Source organism: Phalacrocorax aristotelis, chromosome 12, assembly GCF_949628215.1.
Source record: "Phalacrocorax aristotelis chromosome 12, bGulAri2.1, whole genome shotgun sequence".
Taxonomy (NCBI): Eukaryota; Metazoa; Chordata; class Aves; order Suliformes; family Phalacrocoracidae; genus Phalacrocorax; species Phalacrocorax aristotelis.
In genome coordinates, this window is record NC_134287.1 from 20,432,268 (window position 1) to 20,446,424 (window position 14,157).

At 40.0% G+C, this 14,157-nt stretch overlaps 1 protein-coding gene across 2 annotated transcripts in view; it reads left to right on the forward strand.

The window, feature by feature from the left end:
* Window positions 1-14,157, forward strand: part of DOCK1 (dedicator of cytokinesis 1) — a 322,979-nt gene that overhangs the window by 57,648 nt on the left and 251,174 nt on the right. For both annotated transcript variants that reach the window (XM_075107665.1, XM_075107666.1), the window contains exons 19-23: window positions 2,877-2,974; window positions 6,020-6,109; window positions 6,598-6,698; window positions 8,420-8,554; window positions 13,128-13,236. In XM_075107665.1, the coding sequence (XP_074963766.1) occupies window positions 2,877-2,974; window positions 6,020-6,109; window positions 6,598-6,698; window positions 8,420-8,554; window positions 13,128-13,236 (533 nt within the window). The remainder of the gene's footprint in view (window positions 1-2,876; window positions 2,975-6,019; window positions 6,110-6,597; window positions 6,699-8,419; window positions 8,555-13,127; window positions 13,237-14,157) is intronic.

The following is a 14,157-nucleotide window of genomic DNA, read 5'->3' on the forward strand; positions in this document are numbered from 1 at the left end:
CTTTTTCTGTGAGCTAGAAGCTGGAGGTACCAGGAAACACAGAAGGAGGGGCAGAATGGCTTCAAAAGCAATGTGCACGTGAAGACTGCCTGTGGATAGTAAATCTTACCAGTGCAGTAAATCTTACAGTGTCTCTTAGAGGGCCATCAAGATGGATGTCCTTTTATTATCAGAGTGATGGGTATAGAGCTGAAACTGCATTAAGGGGCTTGCTGGAAAACTTTTCTGATTTCCAGTAGCCAGAGAGCTGCCTAGTATTCTGCCTTTGTGTTTGCTGCTGTGAAGCGTCCAGGGTATCTGTATGACTTATTGAAAGTATTTCTATGTTTTCTTCTCCGCATGAAGGACTCAAACCTCTAGATAATAGTGACTGTTACTGATCTGGAGTCAAGACTTCAGAAACCAAGGAGGCTAGGCTTTCAGAAAACAGCTGAGAGGAATTTTACTTAGTCACTCTGCACAACTGGTAATTAAAATTAAAAATCCAATCCAAATGATCTGACAAGTTCAGGTGCTATAGTGGCATGAAAATGAAGATGTGAATACAGGATTAAACTAAAACAAGTCATAAAAATTGGAAAATCAAATACTTAAAGTCAAGAGGGAAGATTATTTCAGAGAACATACGGAAATTTAATTAGAGTGGAAATACTATGTAACTTCAATTCAGTGACTGGGATTTGAGAAAAGTTTGGGGGTCTCTATAGGGAAGCCTTTGCATAGATGAGGTCAAGGAAAGTCTATAACCAGGAGGTTGAACCATTTGCTTCCAGTTGCTAAATAAGATGCATAAGAAAATCTTCATATGTCGTCAATATAATCATAAATTACACTCACGCAAATAAAGTTGCTGTTGGCTACTTGGCGGGCTGAAGGTTTGTTCTAACCCTTTGCAATTGAAAATCCTCGTTCTGTCTTCTGATATTTTCCGTTCACATGAATTTGACTTGACCTAGGCTGACTACAGTAATTACTATTTATTGTAGGCTAAAATACTGTATTACATTTTTATCCTATCCTACTGCCTGTATTTTTTTACACCTAGACCCATAAAAAGAGTAGGATTAACTGACCGACTGGTACTTTGCTGGGGTTAATGCTTGCAGTAAGAGAGTGAATGCACATAACTTATTTTTTTCTTTCTGGTAGTTGGACTGCATTGACATCTTCTTTTCACGTATGTGTATTCATCTAGCACTTGCTGTGTCATCACGCTGAAAGTACCCGTGGGTTTGTTTTTCTTGGGGCAATACATGGTGCCATTCAAAGATAGTCTGTAGGCTGGCTTTTGTTCAGAACATTTCTTTTATCAAGCTGGTGCCTTTTTAGAAGTTAGAGTGAAACTAGATACAGTGATGGAAAGCTGATACAAACATATTCATGAAATGCTTCAGGTAACTCATGGAGGCATCTTTACTTTTCTTCTAGAAGCAATTTTTCTGTTAATGTTGAGTTTCTAAGACTTTGGTTTCAGCCTATAGACTTCTTGTAGGGTGTATTAAAAAAATAAAAATTTTTAAAAATGGAGGGCTTGGATTGTTCAAACCTTTAATACAGTAAAACGCTCTTTACTTCTGCTCCCAAAACAGCGATAAGGCGGCTTGGTTTAAGTGCTGCTTGGAGGGGAATCTATCCCAAGGAGAATGGGAGTCCATTCCACTAGAAGTAATTTTATTTAGTGCTTAGAATGCAAGATTTTGGGGAAATGCCTTGGTAAAAATGTTGTTGGTCACTTTGAAAGTTTGAATAAAGTGAGGGGGTACTGATGGGGAGAAGCCGTCTGCCCTTACTGTCTAAGGGTTACATTGGGCAGAATTCACATAATATTAACCGTATTGGGGGATGTGTGTGTGTAATACGCAGTAGTAATCCAGTGCCTAAACTGAAGGTGGACAGTCTTTAAAAGCTCCTATTTATGTCTTTTTTGGGTCTTCTACCGAGGATGACTTATGGATGGTTTGTTTTATGCTGAAAACTGACTTCTAATGGGGCAGGGAGGAATTTTCCCCTGGTGCTCGTAAGGCTAAGCCAGGACCAGCTCGGGGTTTTGGGTTTGTGAGCAATTCGGGTCGCATCTCAACAAATGCTAAGGTGGGTTTCACCTACTGGCGCTCCAGTGCGGCGGTTAATATTTGCTAGGGTGCTTATTTACAGGGGAACCCCAATTGCGAGTTGCCTCAAAGTTTTCCGTAAAGGAAGCTGAAAAATGGTGTTGTGGTTCTTTATGACTAATAAAAGAAAGAAGCTTGCCTTCAGCATTCGTTGGTAAATATGGAAATACAGAACTGACACGGTCTTAATAGTGGAATGTAGAATTCGGGGACAGGGCCATTTTCAGTTGTTTCATGATCGGATCTGTACCCTAGCTCTCCATCACTTGGAAGCAACCAAGAAATTCTGGGCATTATGAGTTATTAAGCCGACAGCTTTCTGCTGAATTAGCTTTGTTTGCAACTGTTTGCCTTTGGTTGTGCCTTATTTTCAGTTTATTGTGTGAGAGCAAAGAAGCTAGAAACATTAGAGCTGGAAGAGTCACGGCCCTGTAGATATCACTGTGTTGGTGGCTGACTAATTTCATTTTGGCATCTTTTTCTGAATGCATAACTGTTGTGTACAACAAATTAAAACTGAGGGATCTGACTTTCTTGGCCTGGATTTTAATGCTGACATTTCAAAAGCAGTCTGCTTTTTTGAAAGCCTTTCAGAGTTCCTTCATGCCAGAAGTATTGTATTAGGCTCCTCCAGCGTCAGAGGCACACTGGAAATACATTGTGTCCAGTGGAAATCGAAGTAAACCGATTTGTCTTGAACATAGTTATGGGGTGTGAGTGAAAGTAAATACCCTGCATCATATAATTGTGTTTTCTTATTCCTAGTTGATCTCTTGGGACTTCTGAAATGGCGATCTAACACAAACCTATTGCAGCAGAATTTGAAGCAGCTGATGAAAGTGGATGGTGGTGAAGTGGTTAAGGTAACAAATTTTCTTTAAAAATAAATTTGGTATCATAATTTTGCTGAATCCCATATTTTGAGGTATTTGTATCTTTTTACCCCCCCCCACCCCCAGCACTCACTTGCACATTAAATTGTAACCAGGTATCTCTCACCGTTCAGGATGCTAACGCCCTGCTCCCTGCCTTCAAAGAATATTTCAGGTGTTGAGTGCTGGTAAAACGCATGTAAAATGCAGATTTCTGAAAATGTAGGGTGGTTTTTTTTAGCGCTTCAGTGAATTTTTATATACAGGTACATGAAGGCAAAGGGCATTTTTTCTATGCAAGATTAAAACATCTTGGAATTCTTACATGGTGACAGCAAATGTATTTTTAATATATGGATGCGGAACGCGATCCTACTGTGTGATGCTGGTATATATATTTTTTTAAAAAACTTTTCTCCTGAAAATAATTAGCTGAGCGAAGTTATTTACATTTGCTAAGGCCACCGAGTGATGGTAGAGACCTACATAAAGACAGATTTAGCTGTGGCAAAGAGTAGGTTGGGACTTCATTGAGTGTGATAAATGATAAAACCAAAAGAATGTCAAAAGATGTAGTGGGGACAGAAGACCCTCAAGGGCCTGTAATGTTGCTTTCTTACTTCAGTGGATTTTAATTTGGTTAATAGAAGCATAATGAATGCCTCATCTTGAAGTAACTTAAAACATCTGAGCCTGCTGATATTATCCTTTTATTAAGTAGGGTAAAAATAGTATCTCACAGGGTTTGTTTTTCAGGAAGGTTCTACCTGCTGCTATTTTGTTGTGGATCATTTGATAGCTAAAACTTGACACTGATACTTGCTTCTGTCAAGCACTGTCACAGTTCTGTCATGTGTAATTTTCCCTCTTCTCCGAATGACATCAGAGCGCGTCCAGCAGATTACTGCCTGATGGATAGTGGTGATTTTAGAAGCACCAGAATGCAACACAGATGAGGTTTGAGTAAAAGGAATATCGGAGCGAGTTCTCCAGCTGGCGCACTCTCACCCCTCCCTGCAGTGTGGCTGGACTGCCCCAAAATCATGCTCCCTTCTCCCTGTGGTGTAGGACAGAGAGCCAATGTTTAATACTGCTCATTTCACCATTTTTATTCTTTTTTTAGAAGACTATTGTTTACATTATCCATCTGTTACAGCAGTGTTTAGAAAATCTTTGCGTAGACTGCTGTGTCGCACGTTCATGATACCTAGTTTGTAACTGTTCCTTTGTATTCTTTCAGCTTTTTTTTGTTGTTCGTGTTTTTAAACACGATACATGGTACAGGCTATGAATGTTACAAAAAGCACGCATTTGATAAAACATATTCAAATTTTCTGTTAAGCTATTTCTATTTTTTAAAAACTCCAGTAAAATACCTCTCCCTACGGGTGCTCATTTATCGCTAAGAAGAGATCAGCCAAGATACTCGTTCCGTGATTGATTGTTTCAATAGTGTATGGAACTGTAAATGTTATCTCCCTTTAACAGAGGCTCCGGCTCCATTTATGCAGAGAGTCTGTAGGATATGAGAATGTAAACTCATAGTCTAGAAATACTAGCTCCCAACTCGAGAAATGTTTTCCTGCCACTTTATACAACAGAAACACCTATGCTCTATTCTTGCTGTTACATGGAAGTCCTCAGGAACGGACTTGAAACTACTGAAGGTCTGCTAATGAAAGTCAACTATGAGCTGGATTTCCCCCAGAACTGAAGTCTAAAATCAGCTGCAAGCATTTTAGCTTTTCTGTTTTTTCATCTTCAGATATTAGTAGCACGAACTGTGGCTCTACATTCACTTGTTTTGAGCAAGTTTGGCATTCAGCTTAGTGAGCTGCTAAATGGAGGTTAATTCCTGAGATTTAACTCTGGATTTAGTAGATAGCCCAAGTGCATCATGTTTGACCGAGGAGACTCATTGCACAGATGGCAATTTTTAAGGGAGGAAGGTGGGAGTCAGGCAGTTTCTCCATCTCTCCTACGACGAATATAATTTCTCTTTGTAATTGCAATCTCAGGAATCAATTCCCTTCTGTTCGTCAGATGTTTTTCCCCAACTCTGCCTTGTCTACAAGACAAAACCCATTTTTACTTCATTTGAGACAGACTTGCTGGAACAATCCATGTTGAACCCCTTCTCTCTCAACCCAAACAAATACAAACTGAGGCCACCATCCATCCTCATTCTGCCTTGGAGGAGCCCATGTCGGTTTTGTGTCATCTGGTGGAAGAAAATGCTCAGGCACAGAATCCCATGCTGATAAAACTGAATGCACTGATGAGTATCTCTGGTCCGTGCATGTACGACTTGTCACTGGCAAGGAATACTGTAATTATACATGCATAAAACAGCTTTCATCCCTCTGCTTAACTTGGGTCCCCTGACGCTAATCTGCTTTTACTTTCGTGTTGCACAGATCAGGGTGTCCAGCCAACTGGCTAGTGAAGACTCTTCCTCTGTTACAGTGATAGTCGTGTAGGTTTTGGGCTGGGGCAGGTGGTTGTGTGCTCTGTTTCCCATGCCTGCATGTACGCTCTCATTTGAAATTGTGAATCGGAGTTTATGCAGTCCTGCAAAGCGGTATGCTGTGCACTTCTCATCGCTCAGCTCGAAACCACTGAGGGTGACGTGATTTATTTGGCATGAGACTTAGTTGCTTGTCTGGTTTGTGCTCTGAAACATCAGTTTTCAGAACCTGCATGATCCTGTGGACTGTCTGTTGAAACTGAATTTGGAAATATATTTCTGTTCGTTCACTGTAATAGATTAAACTTACTGTTCAGGTCTACCAAGTGTGATTCCTGACCTTTTTTGTTTTTATTTGAGTGATAACGATCTATAGATAGTTGGCGTTACTAAAAAGTAGTTTGCTGAAAACCATGATGTTACATTTCCCTTTTTTCAGCTAACTTTTTAAAAAATGTCATTACTGTGTAAAATATATAAATGAAAGCAAGTATGTCTGTAGAAACCTGTGTGACATCTGAATTTCTTTTTTTCCTGTAAAATGTGATCAATTGTGTATTTATTTGCAGTTTCTTCAAGACACTTTGGATGCGCTTTTTAACATAATGATGGAGAACTCGGAAAGTGAGACATTTGACACATTAGTGTTTGATGCTTTGGTAAGTTTGCGTTGTGGATGGAATAAAATGGAGGTACAGCAGCGATGAATAAATAAAACGTGGTGTAAATGCTGGAATGAAGTTAACTAACGAAGCATCTTACTAGCTGTTAGTTATTTATTTAATTTAAAATGCATGGAAGGTTTTTATTATATTTGAATTTTCAGTTGGACTTGATCAAAAGGGGGTTGGATTACATCCTGTCATCCTCCCAGAAAAGATGGAAGCAATCAAGTCCAGTCACGTAGTGGATTAAGAGCAGAATTTAGGACAGAAACAGAAGTTTCTGCTTGGAACAGAAAACTTTTATTATGAACAGGAAGTTCTCACAGGAAACGAGAATATTAATATATTGGGACGATAATCAAAAGCCAAAGTCTCAGTGTTTTTAATGTTATTAATGTGTCTTATCTGAAAATAAATGTGAGTGAATGTACAGGATTAAAGATTTTTTGAGGATTGTGCAGTATATGTGCTACCTTTTTCAGGTATTTATCATTGGACTGATTGCTGACAGAAAATTTCAACATTTCAATCCTGTCTTGGAAACCTATATTAAGAAGCATTTCAGTGCTACGTTAGCCTACACGTAAGTTTTAAAAATTAGTTTTTCTAATGTAGCTTGCACAGTTTTTCCAGATCATGTTATTCAGTTACTTGTTTATGTAGCTTGATTAGGAATTTGCCAATAGAGCTTGGGAGGGTGGGAGCTTCTTGAAGAAGGATGGAGATAGTATGTCTTTAGTATGTCTTTCTCTCTTGATATAACGGTAATAAAACTTCTGGTCATTTGCAAGGAGGAAGCCTTGACGTTGTTGTACTGAGGAAGCGATGATTTGACGATTTCAAGAATTGTTTTGTAAGGAAAGTATTCGTAAGCAATTCTCAGTCATACTTAAGAGAGAAATCATGTCTACACTTCAAACATATGTTGTTTGGTGCACTAAACTGATGCTCTACCCTGTATTATCTGTGTTACTGTCACTTTGGGGAGGAAGCAGTGAAGAACAAAAAACCAAAGGTCCATTATATTTGGTGTCCTATGCTGCTTCAGAGTATTGGTGTTGGAGGGAAAATACGTAATTGATATCTTCGTAGTGCGGGGAGGAAACCAAATGCCAACCAGGAAACCTGCTCTGCGCTTTGCTGTTACACAGTCTCTATCATGTGACCAGGAAATGTTGGAGAAGCATTGATTTTGAAATAGTTAGGCTTTTAGTCACAACTTTGGTATTACAATCACTTCACTGAGCTACATCACTGTTGCAGCCTTCATGTGAAGTGGGTAAAGCATGAAGCATCCTCCAGCATCTGGTTTTATTAGCAAGAGCTCAAAGTGGCCCTTTCACTGGTAGGCATGGAGAGCATCCTTCCCTTCCTGAGATGCAGGGAGGCAGAGACGGGTTTAAGCTTGAGGATGCTGAAAGATGTGAATTCTGGCTTGACTTGTACCCGTGGACATGACAGATCCCTCCCCGCCTTTCATTGTACAAGTTTAAGTAAAGAAAGGTCGCATTGACGATATCGAAGTGGTTACTTGAAATTCTTCGGCAGTTTACTCCTATTGAGATAAATGCCCATATATCAAGATATCTGTCAACTCAATGCTATTTTCCATTAGTGCTATGTAATGTTGTATTTATTTACTTCTGGTGTGAATGTTGAAACATACGGTGTAGCTAGGATGATTTAAAATAGAATTGCTTGTAGTTGCATTAAAATAGTGATTTATATTCATTGGAAGGGAGGTAGTTGAAATGATATTATTTTTAAAATTCTTTCACTTTCAAGTTTGAAAGACTTTAAAATGTGGAATAAGCGAATTTCCAGCTGGTGTTATGTACATTTTTGAGTAATAAATTTCACAAATTCTAGCCCAAAATCCATGGGACAGCTATGTAAAGGGGAGGCCTTGTTTAATGAAGAAACTCCCATTCTGTGTGTTTTAATTTGAACAATGTGTTTGTATTTAATGTAATTATTATTTTGATTATTATTAGTAGTTGCATCCTTGTAATAGCCGAAGTCTGAGTATCCCTAAATATCCAGCAGAAGATAAGCCTTAATGGGATCTGCTGTATTGCTTCTATGTCGAATGTTTTTATGGTCTGTGTTTCCTTTTTTCTCAAGAATAGGTTGCAGCTACTTAACCAGCAAAACCAAGAACATAATGAACTTATTAGTTGCATAATTAATTTTGTAACTTGGTGGGCACTACTTAGGCACTTAATTTTTCTTTAAACCTTTCAAAATTGAAATTCTTCTCTGCATGCATATTTGTAAATTATATGTATTTTTGTATTTAAACAGAAAATTGACTAAAGTTTTAAAAACATACGTGGATAATGCTGAGAAGTGTGGTATCACTGATCAACTCTTTAAAGCTATGAAAGCTTTGGAGTATATCTTCAAGTTCATAGTGCGGTCCAGGATATTGTTCAATCAGTAAGTATGGCAAATGCTGAAACCCCCTGTAATTCCCATTGACAATATTGTTCAAAAAGTGTCACAAATAAAATGTCAGAAGTTAAACTTGCTCAATACTGCCCTGTATTAGAAATATCTTAAGCTGTTGGAATTTATTTCGGGAGGCAGCTGTTCCCTAACAGTGAGCCAGATTTCCTTACTCTTGAACCCAGCTGCATGGAAAGTAGTGAACAGAAGAAACCTGTGCCTAACTGAGATGTATATTTTATGTAGCAGTGTATTGATAAAACCATGATGTGTTGTACCTCTCTATAGTTCAGGTCTTTGAACAAATAAAGCTTGCCACTTTTTGGGAAACTTTTGTTTCATACTGTGACTGAAATGTTGAAGCTACCGAGTAGCCATGCTGCCCTGTCCTTCATCCACACCCCGGCTTTGCTAGCAGCTTTCCTCAGATGGCTGCAAACGTCCGGGAAGACTGAAGTGTTGAAAATTTTTCAGCAAAGCAAATGGACAGCTTTTCTGCACGGGAAATGTGACGCTTGTCCTTGCGTGGTGCTCGCATGGCTTGGGGAGAAGTTGTGGTTCACAGAAGGCTTTAGTTGTAGGCCAGACGGGAGAGGGAAGAGAGTCAGAATAGATGGACAGTGAGGGGGAGGAAAAGGAGTAAGAGATGCAGCTTTTTGACTTGCTGCCATGCAAAAGAAAACCATGAGTATTGTAGGAGTTAAACCCCCAGCAGCTGAGAGCTCCGCAGGCCCCCACCTTCGGAGCAGAAACTGTTGGTCAGTTGCTGTTCGTAGGGCCCTGCAGTCTCAATAGCTTTCAGTGAGTGAGGTGGAAAAGTGGAAAGCAAGAAGGGGCTGCAGAAACCTTCTCCTCAGGAGTGATAGTATTTTTGAGAGGTGAATCATTTGGGTTTCTATAAAAGCTCTTTCTATGCCTGGCGGCGTGGCAGAGGCCTGCTGGGGGGCTGTTGTCTGCTCCTCACTTGGCTCTCTGCATGGCGAATGGCACAGCGCCTCACTGGTGCTGTCTGCAGTGGGCGTCCAGCCATAAAGTCAGGCATAAATAATCATTCTAAGTTAATTCAGAAGTCAGTATCGTGTTTTATACAAGAAATATTGAAAAAGTTCTGAAACAAGTTGATGATGTATTAATTTAGATTCAGTCCTTTTACTAGTTGTTAGCAATGGTAACAACCTTATTACAAGGGATTTATGTAGAGCTCTGAAGTTACCAACTTCACCAACCTTTCTGTAAATTAAAGATTATAATTTATTTCTGTAAGAGTCTTGCTGTGTGATTCATAAAATCTGAATGTCACTTATACTGTTGCAGGTCCTACAAATCACTTTGAAACAGAAAAAAATAATTATCTCTTGCTGCAGATTAGATTTACAGACAATATGACCCTCTAGTATTGGGCGCCGGATTTCCTTGTGCTAAGCACTAATTCGCAGTTCTTTAGCGTTGGGAAGACACAGCTCTCAATGACAAGGGATTAATCAGCGAAGCTGCTGAATGCTGAATGACACCATGATTTGTTCTGCTGTAAGACTTAAATCCTGCCCGAGGTGTGTGATTTGAAGTGATTATAATGCAGAAGTGTAGCAGTGCTCTGAAATATCGTTGGTGTTCTACTGAGAAATCTCAGTGAGCAAGCAGAGTCTTCTAATAAAAATATTACATATTTTTAACTTTCATAATAAGGTAGTGGACTGAATATGTGGAGCATTTTAGTAATGTGATTGCAGGCAAGCTTCAGTTCTGGATAAATACGTAGAAGCCTAGTTCATCTACTTAAAGCCTGGTAGCAAATCTGTTTGTTCAGTGTATCAAGGTTATTTAAGGCAAAATATTGTAAGTGAACTTCAGAAATATCTTTATTTGGTTTACTCAGTAATGACCCCAGTGCCTGTGTTGCATTTAGTGCTAGAAGGGTCAACTCAGTGTAATCCTGGCTTTACCATAGCTGCAGTTTTCTGTGCATTATCGGGTATATTAAATAAACATATGTTAATAACTGACAGTAGAAACACATATCTGACTGTTAATTATTATTTCCTTTTTGCAACGCAAAGCTTTTTGTCTGAAGCAGTTTGATTTATTGGATTGTCAAGTTTAGTTACTCCTTATAGTGGTATTAGTTTCACCTTTCTAATCTGTTCAGGGGGACACTGAAATCCATTACTGAAATTGGGAGTTAACAAGTAATTTGTTCTGCATAACCCCCAGTTTTAGCCTCGAAGGGGAATAGCAGTTTGCACAGCAACATAACACAATTTAATATTTGTTTCTGTAGCATTCATTTCCCCTGTGTACTGGATTGTCCTGGTTCCAGCTGGGATAGAGTTAATTTTCCTCCTAGTAGCTGGTCTTAGTGCTGTGTTTTAGATTTAGCATGAGAATAATGTGATAACGCACTGATGGTTTAGTTGTTGCTAAGCAGCATTTATACTAAGTCAAGGACTTTTCAGCCTCTGTGCTCTGCTACTGAGAAGGTGCATAAGAAGCTGGGAGGGGGCACAGCCAGGACAGCTGACCTGGCCAAAGGGATATTCCATAGCATGTGACATCATGCCCAGTATATAAACTGGGGGGAGTTGGCCAGGGGCAGCGATTGCTGCTCAGGGACTGGCGGCGTCCGGTGGCAGGTGGTGAGCTGCTGCATCGCTTGTTTTTCCTGGTTTTGTTGTTTTCATTACAATTTTTAAACTGTATTATTTCATTTCAATCATTAAACTCTTCTCTACCCATGAGTTTTCTTACTTTCACCCTTCCGATTCTCTCCCCCTTCCCACCGAGGAGGGGAAGGTAAGCAGGCCGCTGTGTCGTGCTTAGTTGCCAGCTGTGGTTAAACCATGATATGGTTAAACAGCTTTGTTAAAATATCTGCAGCTCCCAAAGGTTTATGAACACAGTGTTAAAAATGTTATGCATTAGTTTCGGTGTATAGCAGCAAGAACGTTCTGACCTTCATATTAATCTTAAAAAGATAAGCCCCTTTCCTTCTGCAATAGGTGGTCCTGATGGTATCTTCAGACATGAAGAAATCATACTGTGACTGTACGTAAAACTTCCCTGGGTGTGGCACTCTTCCTGAGCTGCCGCCCACGTTCCAGACCTTACTGGGTTTAACCCCAGAAGAAAATGGAGGAAAATAGAGGGGAATCAAACTTTTGGTGCGAGCTGCTCTAATGGGTCTTGGTGCAAATGTTTAGCTGAGCTCAGGGAGAGAGCTAGTGGAACCAGGGAGGGCTTTGAAAGCCCAGCTGCTGTTGGATGAGGCTCTTGGAGGCAATCAAAGCCAACTGGGTAAGCGTGGGCTTTTAGCTGGGGGAGAAGTCCCATCTGGTGTTTATAAACACCCCTCTTTAGATTTCACCTGGATGCCAGGTTCTCCTGGGCTGCTTCTAAGCACTGATCCTATTCTTTTTTTGGTGGGGGTCAAGTTAAGTCTGTATAGCTGAGGTTCAAGAAGCGTATTTGGAACAGCCCATGTGTAGGTGAGTTACACATATTGCCAAAGGGGGGAAGAAAATTTAAATGAATTATGTGGAACTAGTGGTCTCCTCCCACTCCCTTTCCATTTCTGGTGAGAATTATCTTGTCCTACACCTGAACCAGGGATCCTGCTGCATTTAAGATATTCGAGGCAGTTTCAGGAACATTCATTCCTGTGCTGTATTGAAGTGGACCAAGGTCTTCAGCTTGGCTGTATATTTTTTTGTCTTTGGTATTCTTCAGCCTTAGGGCAGTTTATATCCCCCTGGAAGCACTGGGGGTTGGAGAGGGTCACTGTGGACAGATCAGCTCTGAAAAGCCCTGCCTGAAGTAACAGGGACCTGCCTTGCAAACTTTAGTAGTGGATTAATTGTTCTTCTGTGGCATCTGTACTGATTGTATGGGAAACTGAGCCTTAACTAGTTTAATGTCAGGGAACCAGAAATTAGAGGTGGAATGTATTTTAACTTTATCGCTCCCTTTCTATGGAAAAAAAATTAAAATTATTTTTTGGCTGGCTGTTTTTTATTTGTTTGGGGTTTTTTTCTTAGCAGATAGTGGGTTGATAGGCTTTTTTTTCCTTCCTTTCACAGAGCTTAAGGTCACTCACCTTAGGCCACTGGTAGATTTTAATGATTGCTGGCAAGTTGTCTGGATGCTTTCTGGCTTCCACATCAGAGAGCTGCTTGGCATTGGTCCTCCCAGACATCTGCTAGCTCTTGTGCAGGGTGGAGAGACTCCATCCCACTGCTGCGTGGGCATGTGGAATTGGGTCACCGCTGAGGGATTTGCTGTGACTTGAAGGCGTAAACAACAATACTAGATGTGGCATTTCACATAGGAAGCTTTAATATAAAAATCTGTTGTTCCTGCTGACCCAGCTTGGTCAGTCTGCCTTGTCCTTAGGTTTTTGTGAAAGAAAACTCTTGGTTCAGTGAAGAAACTTGTAGAAATTCTTGAACTTGAAAGTAATGCAACGAGTTATCATCTGTCAGATGACCTGTTCAGAATCTGAACAGATTTTTTTCTTAAATTTATTCCCATTTTAATTAGATTGTGCTTATGAAACCTAATTATTTTTCAGACTTTATGAAAACAAAGGAGAAGCAGACTTCAGGGAGTCTCTGCTGCAGCTCTTTAAGTCCATCAATGAGATGATGAGCAGTATCTCCGATCAAACTGTCATAGTGAAGGTATGTACTTTACAGGTCTCCATCTTGGCTTTACTTTTGCATCTTAAGCCACAGCTGGGTGCTCGATGAGGTGTATGCTTGTGTTTGTCCCCAGAAATGCATTTTACCTCAAACGTGATTAATGCTTAGTGCTTCTAATAAAGATTATATAAAGAATGTGCTTCAAATGAGTAAGTTTACTTAAATTGCTGCAAATGCTTCACTTATTTTTTAAAAGTTAGGGGGTTAATGAAGTTTAGCTTATTTAACTTGTATAACCTTAACTTTAAGGTATTTTTAAGGCATTATCTTTAAGATGCTGAGGACAACGCAGATCCTCATATTCTTATGTGCTTATTTGTATCCTAGGCTGTTCAGGAACTTCAGTCTAAGGCCTTACATGTTTTTAATGGAAGATCAGTAGTGAGTCCAACTGCAAACTCCACCCCACTCCTCTCTTCTTCTGTCCCTTTAAAATGGTAGCTACTTTTGGTAGCATTGGCTGGCTCATGGATTTGGGAACGTGGTCTCTGACCCCAAGTGAATGTGGGTATTGACATCACAGAGCAGAAGCATTGACTTATAGGACTGGCAGATTTTTGTATCCAGAGGAGTCTGAGGTGGTTGTGCCAATACAGGTCTCATGTTCTGTTAGCGAAAATCTTTCACCATGGAAAAGTACAGAGGCTGTCATAAGGACGTGTTTGATAAGGTACACCTTGAAGTTATCCTCGTGATTCCAAATAGGATTTATAAAAGGATATAACTCCCAACCTAGCTGTGCTGAATCAGTTGAAGGATGATGTTCAGAAAAGGGCTAAGAATTGGGGTTGAATTTGGGGACAGTTTTGACAGTGTCACAGGTTGGAAGGGACCTCAGAGATCATCTAGTCCAACCTTTCTAGGACAAGTGAAATGACGACTCCTGCTCAGACATGCCGT